Raw genomic sequence first — 23,077 nt, 5'->3', positions numbered from 1 at the left:
AAAGGTGTAGGTTTTTGAACATTCCGCAACAATTGAAGGTTCTAAAATTCTATGTTGAATTCAATGAACCCAGATATTCTTTAGAATGTTCATTTCTCAACATTCCCGTCATCCCGGTGTGACAGTACTCCTTTAAGGGTTAAGTAGTTATGCATGTTCTATTACTGTCTGTCTGCATGTTGTGTTTTTATAATTGGGCTGACTTGTAGCTGACTAGTCTATTGGCATTTTTAGATGTAGGATATAACATTGCACTTGAATATATCTATATTCCTGTTGCTTTTTGCAACTAAAACATTTCAACTGAAGCTTCTTTTAAATGCTAAAATAGCATGTTTATTGTACTTCCTGTCTGGAGGGAAAAAAAGATTTTGGCAAGCTGTTGATTCTGAGGACGTTAACTTTCAACACAGTGGTATCCCGTTTTAACTCAGTGCTAACGAAGGCCAAGAGAGAGAGTTTTGATCTCTTGCCATCGATTTTCATCATCAGCGTGGGAGGAACCCTTATCTGCAGACAGTATGGGACGCTACAGGAAGCATCCCCCGAGGAGAAGCATCCCCCGAGCAGACTCATCCAGTGCAACACAGTGTTTCAGCCCACTTGATTTGCAACTACTTGCATTAGGCAGCACGATCATCTGCAAAGCTAGACTACACAGTTTTCCATTACATGTCGTTAGAAGCACCCACTTGAATTTCCTTTTTTCTTTTTTGTCTTCATTTTGCCTTCCACACTTTAACAACAACTAAGTGGTTCAAATCAAACAGGTATTATATTTTTGTTATTTTCTTTTTGTGTTTGCATGGATTTTTTTACGTCCTCCAAAATTCCCCAACTTAAACAAAAATCCCTCTATGTACAGAAGTCCCAGGATGTTCTCAAAGATAGCACAGAAACCAGATTGAAGAGAACGTTAAGGATGGAACAATCGAGTGAGGTCATAACTTTACCTCAGGTGCTGCCTGTTTTAAAAAAAAGAAAAAAAAGAAAAAAAAGTGGGGGACAGTAGTGTGGACTAATGGGTTTGTCCACTCACTCCTACATCACAACTTCTCAAAAGCTGGCAGCACACATGGAGAACACATTACAGTGTAAAAAGATATGGCGTTGAGAGTGAGAGAAGAAAATAAGAACATACTGATGTGAACAGGCAGTGTGACGCCTTTGACACCTCACATCTTTACAGTCCGAGGGAGGGAGGGAGGGAGGGAGGGACGGAGGGAGAGAGAGAGAAAAAAAGAAAAAGTATAAAATCCATGTTCTGCATCACTGACGTCAAATGTCCCAGTCTTTGCCCTCCGGGTTGAAGGGAGGGGGGGTAGTTTCCGCAGTGCGTGTATGCGTGTGTGCCATCTCATTCGTCTCCCAGCCTAAAACCATGACCCCAGTCGTGGCGTCCACCCCCTCCCCCTCCTCCACCCCCACCCTGTTCCTGGGGCACTGGTCTTCTGCTGGGTGGAGCTCCAAATCCAGACACCCCACCTCGTCTGCTGGGGAGGTAGCGGTACCTGCAGAGAAAACAAAGAGACAAAATCTAATCAGAGAACATTTATTCGTAGTAAGACATATGTAGTCACGTGATGGACATACGTGGATAAGTTAACTCATAAAAGAGTCCAATGGCTTCATGCCCCTAATAAAAGAAAGCAATAGAGGTCTTCCATTAGGAGACTTACCATTGTCTCAGAGTTAACTTAGTGAAGTATGTCACTAACCCACATACTTGGAGTATACCACTGGGCATTACACGTGCTGTTGCCACTACTCAACCAAGATAAAGCTGTACGGTGTTTCAGGTAGGGCTGCAACATTATCGCAATCGCAATTTGACCAATCTAGTGTAGCATCAGTTTTGGCATACTTGCCAAGTATCGCAAATATTTTTAACATTACAATTTTTATTTTATTTTGTACAAACGTCTACTCTCATAACATTGACTCTGAGGATTCTCTACATCAGTTGGCCAGAAGGTTAGAGTTGTTGCGATCAAATAACTTTGTTTCAGCCCATTCAACTGAAAGAGCTTTTAGAGGGGCTTCAGACTGGAAAAGTCCCACTCTCCAGGAGAGCGGCTGTACTTGGCTTGTGTCGGGGCGAGCAGATGTTGGACTCACAGGAACTGCGGGGTGGAGAGAAGGGATCTGCCCCCGAGGTCCATTGGATATTTGAACATCAGGAAGAAGTACAGATGGCCGACGAGATTTCCAATCAGCTCATTCACGACCCTAAAGACAAGAGAACAACCAATGTTTCCACATGGTTACAAGATGCACATCTACGTAGCTTCAATGATTGGAGTGAGTTGTGTTTCGGGAGGTTAAATAAAAAAATGTCTGGGTGGGTGGGGGGGGGGTGAAAATGCAGATGAAGTTGGCAAACATAAATTGGAACACTTACGAGCCTCCGATGATGTAGTTGAAGCCCAAGATAACCCAGGGAAGATAACAAGCCTGAGAGGTAGGTAGAGAACATACAGCTCATGTAATGAAAGCTAAAGACATGACAATTCTGAAAAGAGGATGTAACAATTGGCTAACTCTCAATAAAATGTATGATTCAATACCTTGAATCTGGTGCCGAACCAGAAAGACACGATCATGTCTCTGTTGAGCTGGGCCCAAACATACAGGACTGACATGATCAAAGGGATCATCAGGAGCTGAAACACATTCAACGCTCATGAACCCAACGGCAGGAGAATTCTTTTTTCACAGTTCACAAGCTTTCTCATACCTCCTTGCATTATTTTTAGCTCACAGACAATACTTTGTCATTCATTTACAATACTTGAGAAAAAATTAATATGTGTGGGGGGGGAGGTACAATTACAAGCAAATGCAAAACACATTTTCAAAACATTTCCAACTGTGGCTAGTCACTTCCTCTCTACCAAAAAAAAGCCCCCCTCCACCAGTGACACCTTATTCACAACTGGACTCACACCCACTTATTTAACGGAACATCCGACATGGTGTCTAACGGTAACAGAGTTGTACTACTTAGCATTGCCCACTTCAACCTTGGACAGATTTATGAGGCAGCCCTCTGGCAATGATCTGTGGCGGAAGTGGAAAAGAGTCTCCTACAGCTGACAAGCCATGCTGATGGAGGACTCTTTTGCAGAGCCTCTGTAAGTTGATACGCTGCCCCATCTCTCATTTTCAAGCAAACATAAAGCGATCATCTGACCACTTGAAGCACTCACCACTCTTCACTGTACACAGCGATTACAATCTTTACATATATTGGAATGACAGCTATAAACCTGTTTTAGTCATAATGGCTAGAGATTCAAGAGACGCAATGTGGGCTGTACACAAGTGGATTATGCACTTCAGTGTTATAACCTGCATTTGTAAAATGTATACAGTGCTTTTCATACCTCATATCATCAAGTATCAACATACAACATCTTGTATTACAACCATAATATGAACTTTGGACTCACCTGCATATCCATCATTAAACCAGTGATCTGGACAAACTGTCAAGGCAAATTCTCTTGGGACAGAGGCAACTGCTTATACATTCTGTATCAAGTCAAAGGGTCACTCACTACAAGCGAACAAGAAATCCTTTAACCTAGCAACTTGTGGCGCACACACAATGTTTACATACTAGATACTTTTGTATACATAAAAGGGATGAGAAAACTAGAGAATCTGAAGAGTACAAAATCAATAGAGTAAATTTTAATGGAAATGATCACATGAGTGCTGTTGTTTGTTGAGTTGAGTTGTGTAAAAAGATACAACAATGCATAGCCAGTTGAACAGGAGCATGAATACATAGTCTGCAGGTCTTCCATCAAATACTCCTATACAGTGAGAAAAAATACAATTACAATGACTGGGTGTTACATGACTGGGTAAACAATAACACACACACACACACACACACACACACACACACAGGTTACATGAACATATAGGTCAAGGCAACACTTCAAGTCTATTGCTTCAATGTATTTAGACTTAACTATGCACATTAAATTGAATGTCTTTTTTGTAGAATAACTTAGCAAGTAACTAATGACATATACTGGCTACAACATAAATGTCATGAATCTCATCGCAGCAGACTTTTTATTATTCCAGAAAACTGGAGCATACATGCCTGTGTCCAAGACCGATCTTATAATAATCTGTAGCGTGAATGTTATTCCTCTTTCTGTAAGTCACTTTGAATAAAAGCGTCTGCTAAATGAATAAATGTAAATGTAATTAATTGAACATGCAGCAGTGTGTCTGTAATTTCTCACCTGTTTCAAGCCGCGTAGAGTACTGGTACAGGAAATATAGATTAACCAGGTAAAGGAACCCCGTTCCTGGGCCGACAGGGAAGTACAACGTGGACGTCAACGGCCTCCATAACTGCAGAGGGAGGGAGAGAGAGAGAGAGAGAGAGAGAGAGAGAGAGAGAGAGAGAGAGGGAGAGAGGGGGGGAGGGAGAGAGAGAGAGAGGGAGAGAGAGAGGCAGAGGGAGAGAGAGAGGGAGAGGGAGAAAGAGAGAGGGAGAGAGAGAGGGAGAGAGAGAGGGAGAGAGAGAGGGGGGGGGGGAGGCAGAGGGAGAGAGAGAGAGAGAGGGAGAGAGAGAGGCAGAGGGAGAGAGAGAGGGAGAGAGAGAAAGAGAGAGAGAGAGAGAGAGAGAGAGAGAGAGAGAGAGAGGGAGAGAGAGAGAAGCATGAGTGCATTACTGATGACTCATCAGATCAATACTTGCTCTGTGTTTGCCTCTGGCTTCCTCAGTGGGCATCAACACATGGACAGGGGCAGTGGCGTCGGCAACCAGCCCAATTACATTCTAAAAGGCTGGCACTGATGTGAGCTTGAGGTTCCTGCTACTGTAATGCATGTTGTACACTGATTGAATTAAGTGGGAGGGGACCAGAGGGGTAAATCTGCTTTGTAGCTCACAGGGAACCAGACACTCAGGCTATCTGTTCTGATGGGGCCCATCATGCTCTGAGTGTGTATGTGTGTGTGGGCCTTGGGGGGGTAGTTAAGTCTTGCTGCTGTTGCTTACTCTATCAAAGAGGGTAGCCTAGCTTACCCTGTTGAAGAGTGCAGCCATCCACCCACCCACCCCATCCCACCACCACCACTTCCCAACCCCATTAGGAGGCCCCTCGCTGCCTGGCGCCACTGCTGGGGCTTTTATCGACAGGCACCAAGAAAAATGGTGGCCTGGGTGGAGCCGTGGAGCCACCCCAGACGAGCACCGCGAGAGCCAGGGAGGGGGGGGGGGGGGGGGGGGGGGGGGCTGGGGTGGAATGGGCAACTACATCTGTGCTGTTGTCCATGTTTGCTTGCTAACTCCCTGGCATGAAAATCTGGGTCAGTAAACAACAGGCACTTTCCCCCCCCTCCCTTCGACTCTCTCCATTGCTCCCTTCTTCCGTTGCCATCAAAGACCCGCCCCCCCTCACTCTCACATCTCCCAATCACTCTTTTATTTTTCCCCACTTTTCCTCTTGCATTTCCACTCACCCTCTCTCCTTCACCATCATCTCTTTTTCTCTTCTCTAATATTCTGCACTCCCTTTTTGTCTCTTTTGTGCCGCGCTCTCACTTGCCCTTTTGTTTCTCTCTCGCTCTCTCTCTCTCTCTCTGAGCTAGTGTGGACGCCCTGAGCCAGCTGGCCACAGCTCTGTATTTGCTCAGCACCGGTCCTTTGAAGCGGGAGCATCAAACAACTGTGCGCTAGCGTAGCGTAGCGGCGGGGCCATCCCACACCCACTGCAGCACTAGCAGCGGCGGCGGCAGCAGAACGCAGAACCCTGCCTGCCTGCAATGCCTGCCTGCCTCCACACAGAGGTGACCTTTGTGGGGACTGCAGAAGAGAGGAAAAGTGGGTTAAAGAAGAAGCAAAAAGCCGCTCCATGAGGCTATGCGTGTGTGTGTGTGTGTGTATGTGTGTGCAAATTGAGGGGGTGGGGGGAAGCGGGGGGGGGGGCGCAACAGGAGCTCCTTTTTTGGCCTCATATCAACAGCTAGACGGTGGCCTTGCATGCCCAGCTTTGCTCGACCAGGATCCAAGCTCCGCATACCTGGGCTGGGCTGCCCCTTTTTGTCAGGAGAAAATTCTGCTACTGAAGGAGCAAATCCAAGACATATTTGTGGCTTAAATATCTTTATAGCTTAAGGCCCTTTTCTAGCCCTCATGTGAAATGAAGTCAGCCTACTCTATGCTTCCTATCCATTATTCATGCATCTGCTGGATTAATTCTTGTTTAAATTACACATCAGATATAATTCCATTTAGCAACTACCAGACTTTAAGACAAAGCACTTCTGTTTGCCCCATACAGACGGCCAACTGAACCAAGCAGTGGGCAAAATTAGAATAAAAGTTTCCTAATTACAATCAACAAATCTGTCTCAAATCAGATGAATGTTTAAAAATCTTACAACTCTTACATCACTTCTTGTGAATAAGACTTATCATCAATCCATTTCAACTCTGTTCAGTGTGCAGCTAACTAAGTGAGAAAATAAACACAGGGGCCATTTGCATGCGCCTGATTACAGAACGTCTCCGTCATCCTGTGCAACACCCCCACACAAACAGAGTGGCTGTTGGGGGCCTGGGTTACATTGAAGTGGTTTACTTTACCCAGTGCCCGCTAAACACAAAACCAGGCCAGGCATGCCAGTTCTGGCATCAACACCAGCACTGAGGGAAACCTGTCTGGGAAGATAAGGTTCATTCATCAAGAGACTGGGCAGTGTATGTGTGTGTGTGTGTGTGTGTGTGTGTGTGGGGGGGGGGGGGGGTTGGGGGGGTACTGGCACTCTGGCTGTTTGCTGGGACAAGGGACAAGAGCAGTGGCTGAATCAGCACAGCAGGATGGGCTAGGTCCAGAGGGGTGGGAAAGGGAGGCGCTAAATATCACCAAAGAGATCTCAGTCAGCCAAGAAAAATGGGTTTCCTTGGTCATCTCATGAGGATCCTCTCTGCTGTAAACAAGGACTACGGTCACAACTATACATGGCTGCAGCCTACTGCTTCTGTTTAATAGAACCCAATTAAACACTGAACCATTTTAACAAATTAATTGTAATAAAAAAAAAGTTCATCTGTTTTCTGCAACAATAATAATTAGTCTGACTTCAGATGAAAAGCTTTACATACTCAGCATCAACACTTTGTCTAGACTGATCAATGCTGAAATGACACCACCTTGTGGTAGGCACATGAAGCAAATCAATGCCAATCAGGCTTGGTTATGCAAAAACATAGCTGAGCCCCCAACAGTTGCTAGAACTTAACAAAAAAATAGAAATGAACAAAAAAGAAAATGTCCATGCCTGTGCCTCAGATCTCCTTGGGTATGTTTAATACAGCGTTTTTAAACCATATTGGATACCTACTGCAATTAATTTTTGTGTTGTGATGGATGTGCCTGTGCCTGTGACTGTTATATAATTCCTTGTCACAGAATACTTTCATGTGAGGTCTGGCTGTTGCCTTGCTTTTGGCTTCAGTTATTTGCAGTCAAATCACTGACAAAGGTGTTGAGGAACTTTTGAGCATTGCCATCATAGAAGGGTGAGCCTTCATCTGATGGGCTAAACAATTACAATACTAGGGTTGTTGTTCAGATGAGATCTACAACTATAGAAGTTCTCCTGGTATGGAGAAGAATGATAGACAGACGAGGCCTGCTCCATACCCTTATAACCCCATAAGAGCAATTGGTGGTTTTGGTCAGCTTTAAGGCACTGAGGTGTCCCAGGGTTTCTGCCCAGTGTGGCAACATGAGTAATCTGTACTAATGATCTAACGTAAATATGCAAATAACTCGACAACCTCCGTTTCCATATTTGATTCAAATAGCATTTCAGCAACACCTGACATGTATTTAGACATCTCACATTTATCAGAGAGTGGTAAAAAATAATAATTGTACATTTAAATTATAGATATAACGGCGATATGTTTACGGCATGTATCAGTGTTTGTATGCAGTGTCATCCTAGCTTTAGATTGGGTTGCTTTGAAGATGGTGACAAACAGCAGGTCTTATAATATATTACTGTCAGTAACTAAAACAGCTATGGAGGAGGATGTCTAGTAACTCCGTAGTGTGTTAAGGTTTAAAAATAAGATATAAAAAAAATAATAATAAAAACATTACTGTCTAGCTAGTGGACTTGATCCCGGAAGTACAGCCTCACCTGCTTACTACAAGTGTTGCCATTGGTTGAACACAAGAAAACGATGAATTCATTCGCCCGTTGCACAAGCCGAGGCCTACAAGGTTTTGCTAATGGCTAATCTCTGTCTTCGCTAGCACAAGAGGCCGTATGTCAGGTATAAAAGCTGTGCGCTTACCTGGAATTTGTGAAAGAAGTCCTTAGGCCATAAAACAAGATACATAGGACTGATTAATCCAAGTTTTCCGATTAATGGCACCGCAATTGACCCAGCAAACCAGTACCGGGTGATAGGCGGAATGCTTTTGAACCAGTCCCCAATATCTGACATTTTGGCACAAAATTGAGCCTTCGATATCCTTCTTCCAGGTCACAAGTCAGTCAGTCCGTTGTTTTTAAACCCAAATGCAGACGTAAAGTTGTCACTCTTCTTGAGAAATCGCAATTACAATGCTGTAATGCTATTTATTCAAAGCGCACACTGCTGTAGTTTAGTTTACATGACGTGGCCGCGCAAGAGTAGACGCTACAACCTTTCACTTCCTGTCTGATATTTGCGTAACGTTACACACGCCAAGACCTTTTTTGGAAAATCTATCAAGCCACCGATCATCCTAACGATATTCAATCAAACTCAGTGCCCTGTGATTTGTTCTGTTTTGTTGATCCTAAATTGCATTTGATTATTTTCCGTAACATAGTTCCCGAAATCCACCTGTTAAAATGGAAAATGTATAAAGTGTGGTTTGTACAAAAATAAAGCAATCAACGTATGGATTGAAATTACATTTAGTAAACATATATTTATTTCAAATACATATATCTTGATAGGTGGATTTTAATTCATTATTCAATGTAAATAAACGTATACACGTCATTACCATAGCATTACCCATAAGCACTTGAAGTGTTTACATCTGTAGCTTGAGCAAGCAATGCAAGCAAGCAAGCAAGGGGCAACGAGCAACGAACATTCTCAAAATTTCAACAGTTGTCTAGAGCCCTCCCTACAACTTCCCTTTGATTGTTTATTTAAGTCTCGTGTGTTTCGCTGTTATGGGCAACTTCAATGTTTTGATGAACTACTAACTTATCTCCATTAGAATGTAGGAATACGTTTAGCAAACAAGTGTATATTTCAAACTTCCCGCTGCAGTTACCGCCCTGTCTGTCTGTGCGAGCTAACAACATCAGCTAGCAGCCATGCTATCTATCTAGCTAGCAAGAGTTTTCTGACTAAATTAGCTTGTAAAATATCTGTTGCAAGTCATTTGAGAAATGCAGACTACCGACGTTGGCTCTAAAGTAGATGGTAAAGTATGGTATCGAAAGCCGAACCCATCTGTAAGTAACGGGTAAGTAAGCACCACAAATTGCACTGCAAAATCATTTGTAACGTTACATTGATTGTCCGAATAGTGTCCCTCAACTTTCCGATAACGTTAACGTTAAAGAAGTCTCATCCCTAGAGTAAGTAAAGGAAAAGTTGGCAGCCATTCATCATGCTCCTTAACCTTTCCTTCCGCCTTTTATAGTGTTATCGTCAGTGTAGTTCGCACTGATGCTCATCAAAGCAAGAAAGTGCGATTTCTGCAAGTGGCATATGACACAACAGGGGACTCGTTTCTTGCTGGTGACCACCACGGAAATATCTATGTATTTGATATAAGTAGAAACAGGTAAGTTTCAACGAGTTTCACACCTTTGATTTTGCATTAACAATCAGGAAAAGATTGTTTGTTTGTGAACACTCAGATTTATCTGAAGATTTGCACTGTACTGAATTCATCATTATCTTATAGATTCAGGCTGGTCCAGAAAACTGGACAGGCATGCACGGCTCTTGCATTCAGTTTGCACAGAACTACAGAGTTCTTGGTTGCCCTGGCAGACTACTCAATAAAATGCTTTGACAAAGGTAGATATATTCAATAATACAAGTTTATGTTGCATACACTATTCATGTAAAATCACAATTCTAATTTCACTCAGATGAATCCAATAGTTTTGTAGGTTGATTGTTTGATTTCATGTCAGGAGACATATTTTTTTCTCCCCTATGATTGTTGTCTTGCTAGATACCAAACAGCTGGTGAGCTGGATGCGAGGTCATGAGGGGGCTGTGTCCTTCATATCCGTGCACAGCTCTGGGCGATATGCCATCACCACGTCCTCAGACACCGCACAGCTTTGGGACCTGGACACCTTCCAGAGGAAAAGGAAGCTCAACATTCGCCAGTCTGTGGGCATCCAAAGGGTAGGAACTTAACTGTGGTCATCAAATGGAATACAAACCTGACAGTCAACCTGCTTAGACTAACCAAGCACAAACAAATATAAACCGAACATCTGTCAGTTTGTGATGTAAAATGTAGATCTAGGGCTGCATGATTTCTGGGGAAAATATGTAATTGCGATTTTTCTGACAAATATTGTGATTGCGATTTGCAATATGATTTTTTGAGTGTCAATGAATTGATTTAGTTCAATATTCCAAATGTCTCTACGTTGTGCCACTTCTGATTGGTGAGCGTTGCTAGGGCATGAGAAGCACAGCTTGACTGTGAAGCTCACCAATCAGAAGTGCTGTGTTTCTCACGCACTAGGCATGCTCACCAATCACAAATGGCACAGTCAAGCAGGATGACATGAATATTAAAATCATAAATGTGACAAAACTAACCATGCACGATTATTTGTAGCCCTTGCGATTAGATAATTGGTTCATATTGCAATTCTGATAATTGTGCAGCCCTATGTAAATCTCTTCTGTACAGAAAAAGATATCAGTGATGTAAACAGATTTTGGCACATCATAATGTTGACATAATTAATTACTGACATATAGCCATGTTTGCTTTGTTCTGTAGGTTTTCTTTTTACCACTAAGTAAAACTATCCTCAGTTGCTTTAACGATGATTCCATTTTCGCCTGGGAGAGCGACACACTTGTCTGCAAATTTCAGCTATCAGTGCCTCAGGATGGACCCAGAATACATTACAAAGCTTTTGCCATAACAAGGTAACACGTTTACATTTAGAAATTCATCTGGTGCTTTTTGAATAAATGTGCATTTCATCTTCATGTCTCATTTAAAATAAATTGCTTTACTCTCTTCAGTAGAGATTTAGAAATTGTTTGGCAAAGAAATGTAGTGTAAATTAAAAGTGTGCTGAACTTTTGCTCCATGGTGGTTGGGTCAATAGCAATGCTTTTTAGGGTGATGAAGCACATCTGTCTGGGGGGTATTCTAAGTATGTGGTTTAGTGACAGACATGGGTAAGTTAACTCAGAATAAGTGGTAAACCTCCTACAACAAGGGACCTTTGGCATTGTTTTGTTAGGAGAATGTAGCCATACAGCTCTTCTATTAGGAGGTTTACCACTTACTAGAAGTTAACTTACCCAGGTTTGTCACTAAACCACGTACTTGGAATACCCCACTGGTGAACCTTTTCTTGCTGTATGTCAGTAGTAGTACATCCAGTGTTGTGTTTCACAGGGATGGGAAAACTCTGGCCGCTGGGGGGCGCTCTAACCTTCTCCACCTGTGGTGCCTGGAGAGCAGGCAGCTCATGCGCGTGGTCCAGATGCCGCCTAAGGTTCGGACCGTGCGCCAACTGGAGTTCCTACCTGACAGCTTTGATAGCGGATTCAGCCAGGTATCACGCCAATATTTCATTATAAAACACATCAGAATAAGAGTCGCTCAAAAAGAATAAAAGATTAAAAAGGATGCCAGTCTGCCAGACTAATGCATATGAAGGAATGGATATAAACCTTGACATTTTTAACTTAACTTTAAACATAACTTTTTTTTAATAAACAGCCATTCACAGAGCATTTCTCTTCCTCTGTCATGTTCTAGGTCCTAGGAGTGCTCAGCCAGGATGGTATCATGCGCTTCATCAACATCCAGACCTTTAAGCAGCTCTTTGAGATCGGCTCCATTGACAACACCGTAACCACGGTGACCATCTGCCCCAAGGGACGTCACATAGTGGCAGTGATGGACACTGGTGCTCTTAACATCTACAGCGTTCAGGGTCTTACACAAGAGGTCAACAAGGTAGCTCTGCAGTTAGATACCACTGATTTTTGTTTCTTTTTGGGTCTTACCATTTCAGTTGTTATTAGAAGCCTTTTTTTGTGAATTGTGTTCACTATGTGTTTAGCTTCCAAAAAGCTTAATTAGCTGAATCATTATGCAAAAAATGGTCAAAGGGTTGAGACAAATATAGGTAGGACCATGTTGCATTAGGGCAATTCCATTACGCCAACTAAATACCGTGGAATTGTGTTGGCGTTGTGGATGTGACCGTTTTGTGTGGAAGTGTGTTTCCCTAATTCACGGATTGGGATAAATGCAGAGAGCAAATTTCCCTCACGGGATCAAAAGAGTATATATACTTATACCAAAGTCCTTTTAGGCAAGTCCCTCCACTTGGCGGCCATATTGCAACGCTTTTTGGGCACTCATCGGGCATCCTATTCGGCTTCACAACACACCATATGATTGGCTCAATGTATTCACATCACACCACATGATTGGCTCAATGTATTCACATGTCGACGTTTTGCCGAGGAAGGGGTGGGATATGTGTAGACAAACTAGCCCCATGCATTTCTATGGAGGTGCTGTGTCTCCTCATTAGAAAGTCTCTGCTTATACTTACTATACTGCTTGTGTCCAGCCCCCGCAGCCACTGGTGAAGGTGATCTCTCAGGACTCCACGGCAGGCGGCTCTGGTATGCTGGTGAAGGTGCGGTCAGGCACGGTGCAGAGACCCAAAACCTCCGGGCGCCGCGTCCCAGCCAAAGTGCTACGGCCTCCGGCGGTCATCACCGGAGAGGAGAAAGAGGTGAGTCCTGCACCAGTCCACTAACCTGTGCATTATCATTAATATCATTAATTACCACAATATCGCTGTCATCACAGCGGTCATCAGTAAAATACAATCAATCAATCAATTTAGGATTGTTTGATATTACAGCCCTTCTTCTTTTTTTTATTTTTTTATACTTTATTGCAATTTTATCTACATCCATGTCAGGTACCCACTTCACTTATTTCACATGTTACATTGCAATTTTTGTTTTTTGTTATTTTATACATATAAAAAAAGAAATAAGAAAAGACATGACAGAAAAAAAAAGAAAAAAAGCCCTTCTTGACGGCAAAGAAATAATGGTGCTGACTTGATGATAATGTGTTTGTTGTAAAACATTTTGGTATGTTTTACAGAATGATTTACCTGGCGGGTTGAACAAGAAGCGACTTCTTGCCTTACTGAAGGCTTTTGGGGAATACCCAGCCAAATACAGGTACAGCCTGGAAAACAGATTTTAGGATACCACACTCTCCTTACCACAGCTTTTGAAAATGTGGCACCATTGTTTCATGTTTCAGTCAGAGTGAAGACTCCTCCATGGCCATACTGTCCTCTAAACGGAATTCTCTTCCCATCTGACAGGATGTTTGTTTGGCGCTCTCTGCTGCAACTCCCTGAGAACCATGCTGCGTTCAACAGCCTGGTGGAGAAAGGGCTCCACCCTGCATACCTGACTCTTCAGGAACGCTACCCCATCAAAAGCCAAAAGCTACAGAGGGGCCTGCAGAGGTATACAAAGCTGTCAGCTCTGTGAATCCCAGCATGTGGTGCTTCACTTAGAAAAAAGAAAGCTTATGTTGTCTTGTTTTATTGATGTGGGGTTGTATGAGGAACAGCACCCTCTCATATAGCCAGTGCCGTAGTGCTGTCCTTTTGGGTAATACACTGATAGGAGACAGGACCGCAAACTCTCTCTCTCTCTCTCTCTCTCTCTCTCTCTCTCTCTCTCTCTCTCTCTCTCTCTCTCTCTCTCTCTCTCTCTCTCTCTCTCTCTCTCTCTCTCTCTCTCTCTCTCTCTTTCTCTCCCTCCCTCTTTCTCTCCCACTCTCAGGCTCCTGTCTGCGCTTGCTCACTGGTCGGCCATCTTTGGGGAGGCAGACTACCTCCCCCTGGTGGCCTTTCCATTTGTGAAACTCTTCCAGAACAATCCGCTCATCTGTTTTGAAGTGGTGGCCACTGTCATTGGTGCGTAAATGAAATGGCTGTTTACACTGCTGTTGTTTTTTTTTTTTTAATTTAAACAATCTTTGTCAAAAGAACAGTAATGACGTGTTGTCCTGCTGTGTCCTCTTGGGAACAGTGAGTTGGGGCCAGCACTGGTTTGAGTACTTCCCCAACCCGCCGCTGAATGTGCTGAGCATGGTGGAGAACGTGCTGGCCCACCATGACAAGGAGCTGCTGCAGCACCTGGTCGACTGCCGCATCACCTCACAGGTGAGGAAGGGCTTTTTTTGCCTTTATTGTGACAGAACAGGGAAACGAGTGACAGGAAGTGGGGGAGAGAGATGGGGTGGGATCAGATCGAGACAGAGTCGTGCTCGGGTCCCTGTGGGCACCTGGACTGCACCTGTGAAGTGTGGCACAGGTGCTGTAGCCCCCCCCCCCCCGATCCCCTTGTACCTTGTAAACACACAGGCATTCTACACACATTCTATTTCCCATATATGTCATTTGAAGTGATCTGACTTGACAGATGGTGTGGTGTTTAGTATGTGTTCAACCACATCATGCATGAGGCTTTAGAGCTGTCATGAGGGAGCGGTGCTTATGCTTGTACCACAGACCTAACCTTCTCTCTGTCCATCTGACTTGCGTGTCATCCAGCTATACGTGTGGCCTCTCCTCGAGACGCTCTTCTCCGAGGTGCTCACCAGGGACGAGTGGCTCCGGCTGTTCGACAACGTCTTCTCCAACCACCCGGCCTTCCTGCTGGTGGCCGTGGTAGCCTACGTCACCTGCTGCCGAGCGCAGCTGCTGATGCTCACCTTCAGAGAGGACTTTGAGGTACCCGCGCACCAGATGGCTGTTCAAGCTCTGTTTACATTTACAGTCATGAATGCAGATGGTGACTTGGCACAAAACAAGTGGCAGATCATAAAGCACCTTAGTTAATATACTGTTTTTACACTGCACACACAAGGAGAATGCAATGCAAGTTTATTGGAAATCTTGTAAGTGGTTTTATGGTGCAATTTAGTGTATTTAGTAGTCCAGTTGTAGTCAAAATGTATTTTTGGAAAAATGTGAAGGAAAAAAAACAAGTCACTGCTGGCACATGTTGTTTGTCTGTTTTGAGAATGTCTTTACGATGTGATGTGGACACTCTGATTTGTAGATTGGGGTTTGCCATGTAGACCTACCACTCAACAACTTTTTCCAACAACCTTTTTCTCCCATGACCTCCCTCTCCAATGGACGCAGTACTTCTTCCACCATCGCAACAACTTTGACATCGGCGCCATGATCAAGGAGACGTACCGGCTGATGAGCACCACGCCAGCGGACATCCACCCGCGCTCCACGCTGAGCGACTTTGAGCCGCTGCTCCGCGGCCAGTATCCAGTCTTCAACCAGTACCCCACCTTCATCGTGGAGTACCAGTCGCAGGAGCGCGAGCGCATTCGCCAGCAGGAGGTGCAATACCTGCGAGAGAGGTGCCCCCCTCACCCACAACCACAACCAAGTCACACTGAGTATTGAATAGGATATGTAGGACTGGGCAGCACCTGAATAGGTAGGGCTGGGTAGGGTACGCATAGTAGAATAGGTAGGGCTGGGTAGGGTACGCATAGTAGAATAGGTAGGTAGGGCTGGGTAGGGTATGCATAGTAGAATAGGTAGGTAGGGCTGGGTAGGGTATGCATAGTAGAATAGGTAGGGCTGGGGTTGACCGATCCCAGAGATCCCACCATTTCTGGCACAGCACATAATGGAAAATATCCATAATGGAATGATGAAATGAGTGTGTGTTATGGTTATTTTCAAGTTGTTGTGTGAGCTGTGGCTCCATCAAGAATGGCCAAAGATTTTTGGAGGCTATTAAAGAGTTAACGTTTTGTGAGTTAATTATAACTCTGTTTGTTATGTTTGCTTATTTGTTGTTTTGGGGTTTTGTGTCTACCATGTCTGTGCTTGCCTGGTGTGCTTCAAGATAAGATCATTTGTTTCTCTGTGTGTGTGTGTGTGTGTGTGTGCGTGTGCGTTTGTGTATGTGTGTGCATCTGTGTGTGTGTGTGTCTGTGTGTGCGTGTGAGTCTGTGTGTGCGTGCGCGTGTGTGTGTGTGTGCGTGTGAGTCTGCGTGCGCGTGTGAGTCTGTCTGTGTGTGTGTGTGCGTGCGTGCGTATGTACGCGTGTGTGCGTGCGGTGTGTGCGTGTACAGGCAGGTGCTGCAGGACCTGCGGTCGGAGGCGGTGCGTCAGCAGGCGGAGGACGAGGCCTGGCACACGCAGCAGGAGCTGCTCCAGCAGGCCGAGCAGCAGCGCAGGCACATCCTGCAGCAGGAGGAGGCCAAGCTGGCCGAGCAGAGAACCAAGTGAGGGCAAAGCACACACACACACCACACCACACCACACCACACACACACACACACACTACACTACACTACACTACACTACACACACACTACACACTACACACTACACACTACACACACACTACACACTACACACTACACACTACACACTACACTACACTACACACACGCACTACACCAGACTAAACTACGGCCCGTGGGCCAGATCCGGCCTGCCACACAATTTAATCCGGCCCGCCAAGCATTTCATTAGGTCATCATAGGCTGCTCGCTATTTTTCCCCTGCGGTAGACGTTGTAGTTAGCTTTACTGCAAACTGCTTTTCACTCTTCTTAAAGAACATTTACAATGTCAATGTCAAAACAGCATGTTACATAAGGATGATATTACTTTTTGGGTCCTCTCGCAGCAGATCTAACTTGAACGTTATGCTACTCCGTTTAATTGGGAACGCGTCGGAGCGCACATGAGGGAGAGGGAGTGGCAAAAATCGTGATTAACTATATTTCTATAGTTAATCGCATTTCTGAACTTTCCAGAAGTCCATATTAACAATACAAAGGAATTATTACCAGTGTATCGGATTATTCGGATTCAAATGAAAGCAAAGCAAGTTACTTTGGGTACTTAAGAGATCTTATTTTAGGATACTTATTTAATCAAATAGTGATGACCGCGATAGATATATATACATCTATGGTGCCAGCACTGTCATCACTATTTGATTAAATAAGTATCCTAAAATAAGATCTCCTATAAGTACCCAAAGTAACTATAGATTGATGTGTATATATATATCTATGGGTGGCACTGTTACAGTCATGGCAGTGAGAATGAAAAATGTCTGTCGGTGGGTTAGCATTAATGACCGCTCGTGCTTATAAAGCCTCAAAGTTTTGCTCATAGTAATACACACACAAAAAAGTTGACAATGCACACAAAATGTCAATGGTCAAAGGCAAAAAAAAAATAAAAATATTCTTTACAGAAAAAAGTAACCAGTTTCGAGAAAATCTAGAAAGGGTTTTCTTTCAGAAGAGGACAAGGACCCTGCCACATATCACATTCTCCCTACTACTGTGAAGCATGTGGTCATGTCTTGCCTACAAAGTAATCCCCAGTCCAGCACCATTATTTGAATGCTCTCACACAGGCATTCGATCTGTCATTCTGTTCTATGGGAGTAGCACTTATTGCTGCACTGACATGTCCCACTCACCCCCCAGGCTTGCGGCCATGAAGCGCGAGCTGAAGCTGAAGGAGCTGCAGCTGGTGGAGGCTACGCGTCGGAGGTTCCTGCACCACCAGCAGGACCAGCGTCAGGTGCAGCTGCAGAGGCTGGATGATGAGATCCAGAGGAAGGTCAGGCACTAGAGCTGAACGCTTTGGGGGAAAATATCGAATTGGGATTATTCGGACGCATATTGCGATTGTGATTTGACGTGCGACATGATTTTGGAAAAGTCTAGACAAGCTTCAGTTAAATATTCACTATATAATACATTTAAAACTCACTGAAACTACTTTTACTTATGCTTGCATTTGTTGCATAAGAACTGCTGCCTGTGGTGCTTTTTAAAGGTACATGTTCATCGTGCTACCACTGGAAGTAACAAAATGCTCCCAAATAAATTTTTTTTAAACTGTCCTAAAATTGTGAGAATTGTTCTAAAACTTACTGTTTACCATGTTGTTAGTCGCTTTGGTTAAAAAGCGTCAGCCAAATGTAATGTAATGTAATGTAATGTAAAATAATCAATCCTTGCGCCACAATTAATTGCAACCTTTGCGAATTGTGATCTTCAGCCGTATCTGACACCCACAGTCAGAAGTCCCGAAACACCACCATAGCTCCATCAGGGGCCCTGTAGGAGGACCCTAGCTCCATCAGGGGCCCTGTAGCAGGACCATAGCTCCATCAGGGGCCCCATAGCTCCATCAGAGGGCCCCATAGCAGCACCATAGCTCCATCAGGGGCCCTGTCGGAGGACCATAGCTCCATCAGGGGCACCATAGCTCCATCAGGGGCCCTGTAGCAGGACCATAGCTCCATCAGGGGCCCTGTAGCAGGACCATAGCTCCATCAGGGGCCCTGTAGCAGGACCATAGCTCCATCAGGGGCCCCATAGCTCCATCAGAGGGCCCCATAGCAGCACCATAGCTCCATCAGGGGCCCTGTCGGAGGACCATAGCTCCATCAGGGGCCCTGTAGCAGGACCATAGCTCCATCAGGGGCCCTGTAGCAGGACCATAGCTCAATCTGTGTTCGCACAGTTGGTGTAGTCTGGCTAATGCAAAAGCAATATTGGTTACTCCACTGGTTGGGGCAAAATAAAAACGTTCACAGGAAAGTTGTGTAAGACAGGGACTTACAAATGGGAAGTTATGGATGATTTTCTGTCCTACTGTGTGTGTGTGTGTGTGTGTGTGTGTGTATTGTGACCAGATGGCTCTAAGAGATCAGGAGACTGCAGCTGCGGTGCAGGACATCGAAGTGAGACAGATGGAGTTGGACACCAAGAGACGACTCTTTGAACAGGTGAAGAAAAATGACTTATTAGACTTGTATAGGAAAATGACTTTTATATTCATAGGTTCAATAGTTGTGTTATCACAAATTAAATATTCTTCTAAACATATGTGTGTGTTTGGGGGGCGGGGGGGGGGGTCATTTATACATTTCTGTCCCCCTGATTGCTCTTATTTGCCTGGTACATCAGTGTCATCGAGATCCCTCTGTGTCCATAGCAACTAGCGAAGGAACAAGAGCGGGTGAACCAGGAGGTGGAGGCAAAGCTCGGCGTCCGCAGACATCGGGCGGAGCTGGAGGAAACGGCATTCCGTGATATGCTCCAGACAGACCAAGACCTGACCCAAGACACCAAAAGGGTACACGCACGCACGCATGCACACACGCACGCACACACACACACAAAAGGGTGCACACACACACACACACACACACACACACACACAAAAGGGTACACATACACGTGCATACACATACACACACCCACCCACACACCCACCCACACACACACACACACACACACACACATAAGGGGTACGCCTCATATACATGAATATACATGAGTCATTCACAGTAAAGCCACCTTTAATCATGCGGGTCAATTACTGTTCAAAAGACAGTATGCAACAATCTGAAGAGTGTTTCATAAGCTAGTACTGGTATCCTCTAGCCTAGAAATCTAGACGAGCCCCTAGCGGCAGCAAATTACATTTGCTGCCAGGGCTAGTCTAGCAACTCTCCGTTGGCTTGTGAGCTCCAGAAATCGAAACTTAATCAGGTCATTGAATCGTGTATAGTCGTTTGGTGGGCTTAACATAATGATTGATGGCAGAGTTGCAACGGTTTGGCTTGAATTCCCTGCTACTTGAAAACAAATATCCTATTGCGTCCTATTGCGTGCAGAGGGAATTTGAAAGGCAACTGATTACCCCGCCCCGCGGACTGCGCACTGCGAACAGTGAGTGTCCAGACCCTACATTTTAATGTGGGTCTGGCTCGCCAGGCAAGGTATCCTCCAATCCTCAAAGGCATTTTCATGGTATATGGTCATATGGAGGGCAGATAAACACGCCTGTTATGCCAACTAGTCGTGCAGGACTATCCCATTCTGTTGTCCATCTCTCTTTATGCGCTCCTCTGATGCCGGAGTCCGAGATGGCCTGTCTGAATCAGTCCAGTCCATCATGGTGCAGTTGGCCGTCTGTTTGCCTTCAATGGATGTTTCCACGGCAGAGCATCAGGGAGCTTGTTCTGTGGTGGTCCTCAGGTGCTGGAGGAGTCTGTGGCCGAGGCGGGCCAGCTTGGAGCAGAGCACGAGTGGCAGGCCAAGGTCCTGCAGCGGCTGGAGCAGACCGACGCTGACCAGAGGAGGCGGCAGCGGCTGCTGACCCAGATGTCCCAGGAAACGCACGCCAAAGAGGAGGAGCTCGTCAAACTCATAGCGGAGGGCAAGAAGGTCAGAAAGGTCGAGGGTCATATGATAGTGGTTTGGTAGCAAGCTGCTCATTTGGGAACTTCAGAGAATCAGCTGGTGTCATCTGGTTGACCAGGTTTCCCTGAATGTCATGGTTTTGGGTTTCCACGACCACAGAGCGAAGATTAAAAGTTGACTTTACACTACGCAACAGGAACTCAAGAAGTGAGAAACAGATTGGTTTTATAACAAATAAATGTATTTATTATTATTATTTCTACCAATAACCGCAGCAGTCTGATTCAGGATAAGACACGTCATGCATATCAGACTAACAATTAAAGTCGACTTACTCTAAAGTGACTGATTACATGAAGTTTTAGTCTTCACACTGTGGTCATGGAAACCCAAAACCATGACCTGTAGAGAGAAACCTGGTCAACCAGATGCCACCAGCTGATTCTGAGCTCTTAGCGCCTGAATAAGTCAGGGGACATTGGGGAAATATATATATAACAAAAAATGCAAACAACATTTTAGAACCCGGATCGAGATCTTTAGATCTCACCGTTGCGACATTTGCCTGCTTTGCTGAGCGTCTGTATTTTTGGTGTCTTATTCTGTGTTGACAGTGGGAGGAGGGGGTGTCCCGACAAGCCCAGCTGGAGGAGGAGAGGAAGAAGAGGCATCAGCAGGTGGCTACCATAGTGGAGGCCTCGCCAGGAGATGAGCTCTCCCAGGAATCCCTGAAATCTCCGCGTCAGGGGGAGACGTATGGTAAGTCCCGTCACATGCACTGGTGCACAACGTAGCACAGAAGGAAGGGAACAGGGAAGGGAACAGGCAGGGAAGGGAACAGGGAAGGGAACAGGCAGGGAAGGGAACAGGGAAGGGAACAGGCAGGGAAGGGAACAGGGAAGGGAACAGGCAGGGAAGGGAACAGGGAAGGGAACAGGGAAGGGAACAGGCAGGGAAGGGAACAGGCTTCACTCCATCTTTTTGCGCTTTTCAGAGTGCTGGACCAAACTCAGTAGGACTCAGTACTCACTTCTTGATTTTCTGTTACTGAACAATTTGGCACAGCCTGGTTTTTGTTTGTTTGTTTGTTTTGTGGTATTACTGGCAGACTTCACCCTATTCACGGAGGGAGCAATAGAATCTTTTAATGTCAGCTTAAGCTAATTGATAATGTCACAGCTGCCATACATAGTATGACTCTCATAGCCACGTTCTCATTATAGATCATCAAAGGCAGCAGGACCTCACATATCCCTGTCCAACAAGAGACCAAGGACACCAGTCCCATTCACCCCCCAGGCAGCCCAACGGCATTCCGGCCTGCCTGAACAACCAGTCCCCCTCAGAAAGCTCTACCACCTGTGAGTATGACCATACCCCAAAAGACCAGCCTTTAGCTTTTGCATTCACCCAAGTTAAGTATAGCCCATCTATCTGTTTGATTTCTTGGAGGACAGAGTAAATGAGGAGGGATTGAATTAGGGCTGCAACAATTAATTGATACATTGACCAATTGTCAAATAATAAATAAATTGCCAACTATTTTGTTAATTGTTTGAAAACACCTCAAAATTCTCTGATTGCAGTTTCTTAAACCTGAATGTTGTCTTCTTTACTTACTCTATGACCGTAACGAAATATTTTTGGCATGAAGACAAACGGGGCATTTGAGGATATAATGTTGAGCTTAGAGGCAATAATCAAATTTTTTTTTTCACAATTTCATGACATTTTCTTGATCAAACAACTCATCGATTAATAAATGAATCAACAGATCAGGCATAAAATAATCAACAGACCAATTGACTATAAAAAAAAAATCATTAGTTGTAGCCCTGGATTGAATCAAAACAAGCTGGTGTTGCCACGCTTGCACATCATGTGAGCCCTGTGAGTCAGGAGTTGAATCACTAATATGTGAGGTTCTGCTGTGGCTTCGCAGTCTCCCTGGACCGTGGCCGAGCAGAGCTGGACTGTAAGGAGCGTGAGCTGATGAAGGAGGTCAGGGAGCTTCGGCAGAAACTGGCCCGTGCCAAAGTAGGCGACAGCAGCACATACTCCAGTAGCATTGTCTCCCAGTGACTACAGGAACAGTTCTGCAACGCCCCCCAACCTCACTAATCCCCATCCAGTAGTAGGACTTAGAGTTCCAATGTGAAGGGAAGCCGTTCCTACAGCATGCCATCTCATGAAATGAATCCGCATTCTTACTGCATTCACACAGCATTCCATCTTAAAAAATTAAGCAGTTAAGGTTTGTAAGTTTTAAATGTGGCTACTACACAGATTTGCACTCCTTAATGTCACATAGGAATATTGATTTGGGCATTCTGCCCCACAGATTAATACAAGAGCACAGGTTTTTTTGTGCCCAAAATGTGCTTTTGCTTTTTTAATTTATTTGAGAGTAACTTGATGTAGTTTATTGCTGTATTGTAAATAAACTTTTCTAGCCATTGGTTTTTAAATGCTTATGTCTACTGTGTGTTTTGTGTTTGCGCAGTTTAAGAGTTACACAACCTCTGG

The 23,077-nt window shown here is 44.7% G+C and overlaps 2 protein-coding genes across 3 annotated transcripts; one reads left to right on the top strand and one right to left on the bottom strand.

The window, feature by feature from the left end:
• Positions 1–310: 310 nt before the first annotated feature.
• On the bottom strand, positions 311–8,708 carry derl1 (derlin 1). The gene is made up of 8 exons (XM_042106240.1): positions 8,342–8,708; positions 4,266–4,377; positions 3,757–3,821; positions 3,453–3,479; positions 2,568–2,663; positions 2,402–2,454; positions 2,119–2,229; positions 311–1,511 (listed from the first exon to the last, which is right to left on the bottom strand). Exons 1-8 carry the CDS (start codon positions 8,492–8,494, stop codon positions 1,358–1,360), a joined length of 771 nt encoding a protein of 256 aa, XP_041962174.1. The 5' UTR covers positions 8,495–8,708; the 3' UTR covers positions 311–1,357.
• A 367-nt stretch (positions 8,709–9,075) lies between these two features.
• On the top strand, positions 9,076–23,019 carry tbc1d31 (TBC1 domain family, member 31). 2 transcript variants are annotated; one of them, XM_042106089.1, is made up of 22 exons: positions 9,076–9,518; positions 9,699–9,842; positions 9,966–10,081; positions 10,242–10,420; positions 11,034–11,185; positions 11,667–11,826; positions 12,033–12,233; positions 12,859–13,026; positions 13,410–13,489; positions 13,639–13,785; positions 14,108–14,241; positions 14,357–14,490; positions 14,881–15,060; positions 15,478–15,710; positions 16,437–16,589; positions 17,816–17,951; positions 19,036–19,128; positions 19,338–19,478; positions 20,387–20,575; positions 21,166–21,310; positions 21,775–21,912; positions 22,494–23,019. In XM_042106089.1, the coding sequence occupies exons 1-22, from the start codon at positions 9,442–9,444 to the stop codon at positions 22,631–22,633; spliced, it is 3,240 nt and encodes a 1,079-aa protein (XP_041962023.1). In that variant the 5' UTR covers positions 9,076–9,441; the 3' UTR covers positions 22,634–23,019. The 2 variants fall into 2 exon arrangements, with proteins under 2 accessions (XP_041962023.1, XP_041962022.1); XM_042106088.1 differs by having other exon boundaries at positions 20,387–20,584.
• The last annotated feature ends 58 nt before the right edge of the window (positions 23,020–23,077 follow it).

Source organism: Alosa sapidissima, chromosome 10 (genome assembly GCF_018492685.1).
Source record: "Alosa sapidissima isolate fAloSap1 chromosome 10, fAloSap1.pri, whole genome shotgun sequence".
Classification (NCBI taxonomy): Eukaryota; Metazoa; Chordata; class Actinopteri; order Clupeiformes; family Clupeidae; genus Alosa; species Alosa sapidissima.
The sequence above is the reverse complement of the archived record's forward strand: the minus strand, read 5'-3'. Positions and strand labels throughout refer to the sequence as shown.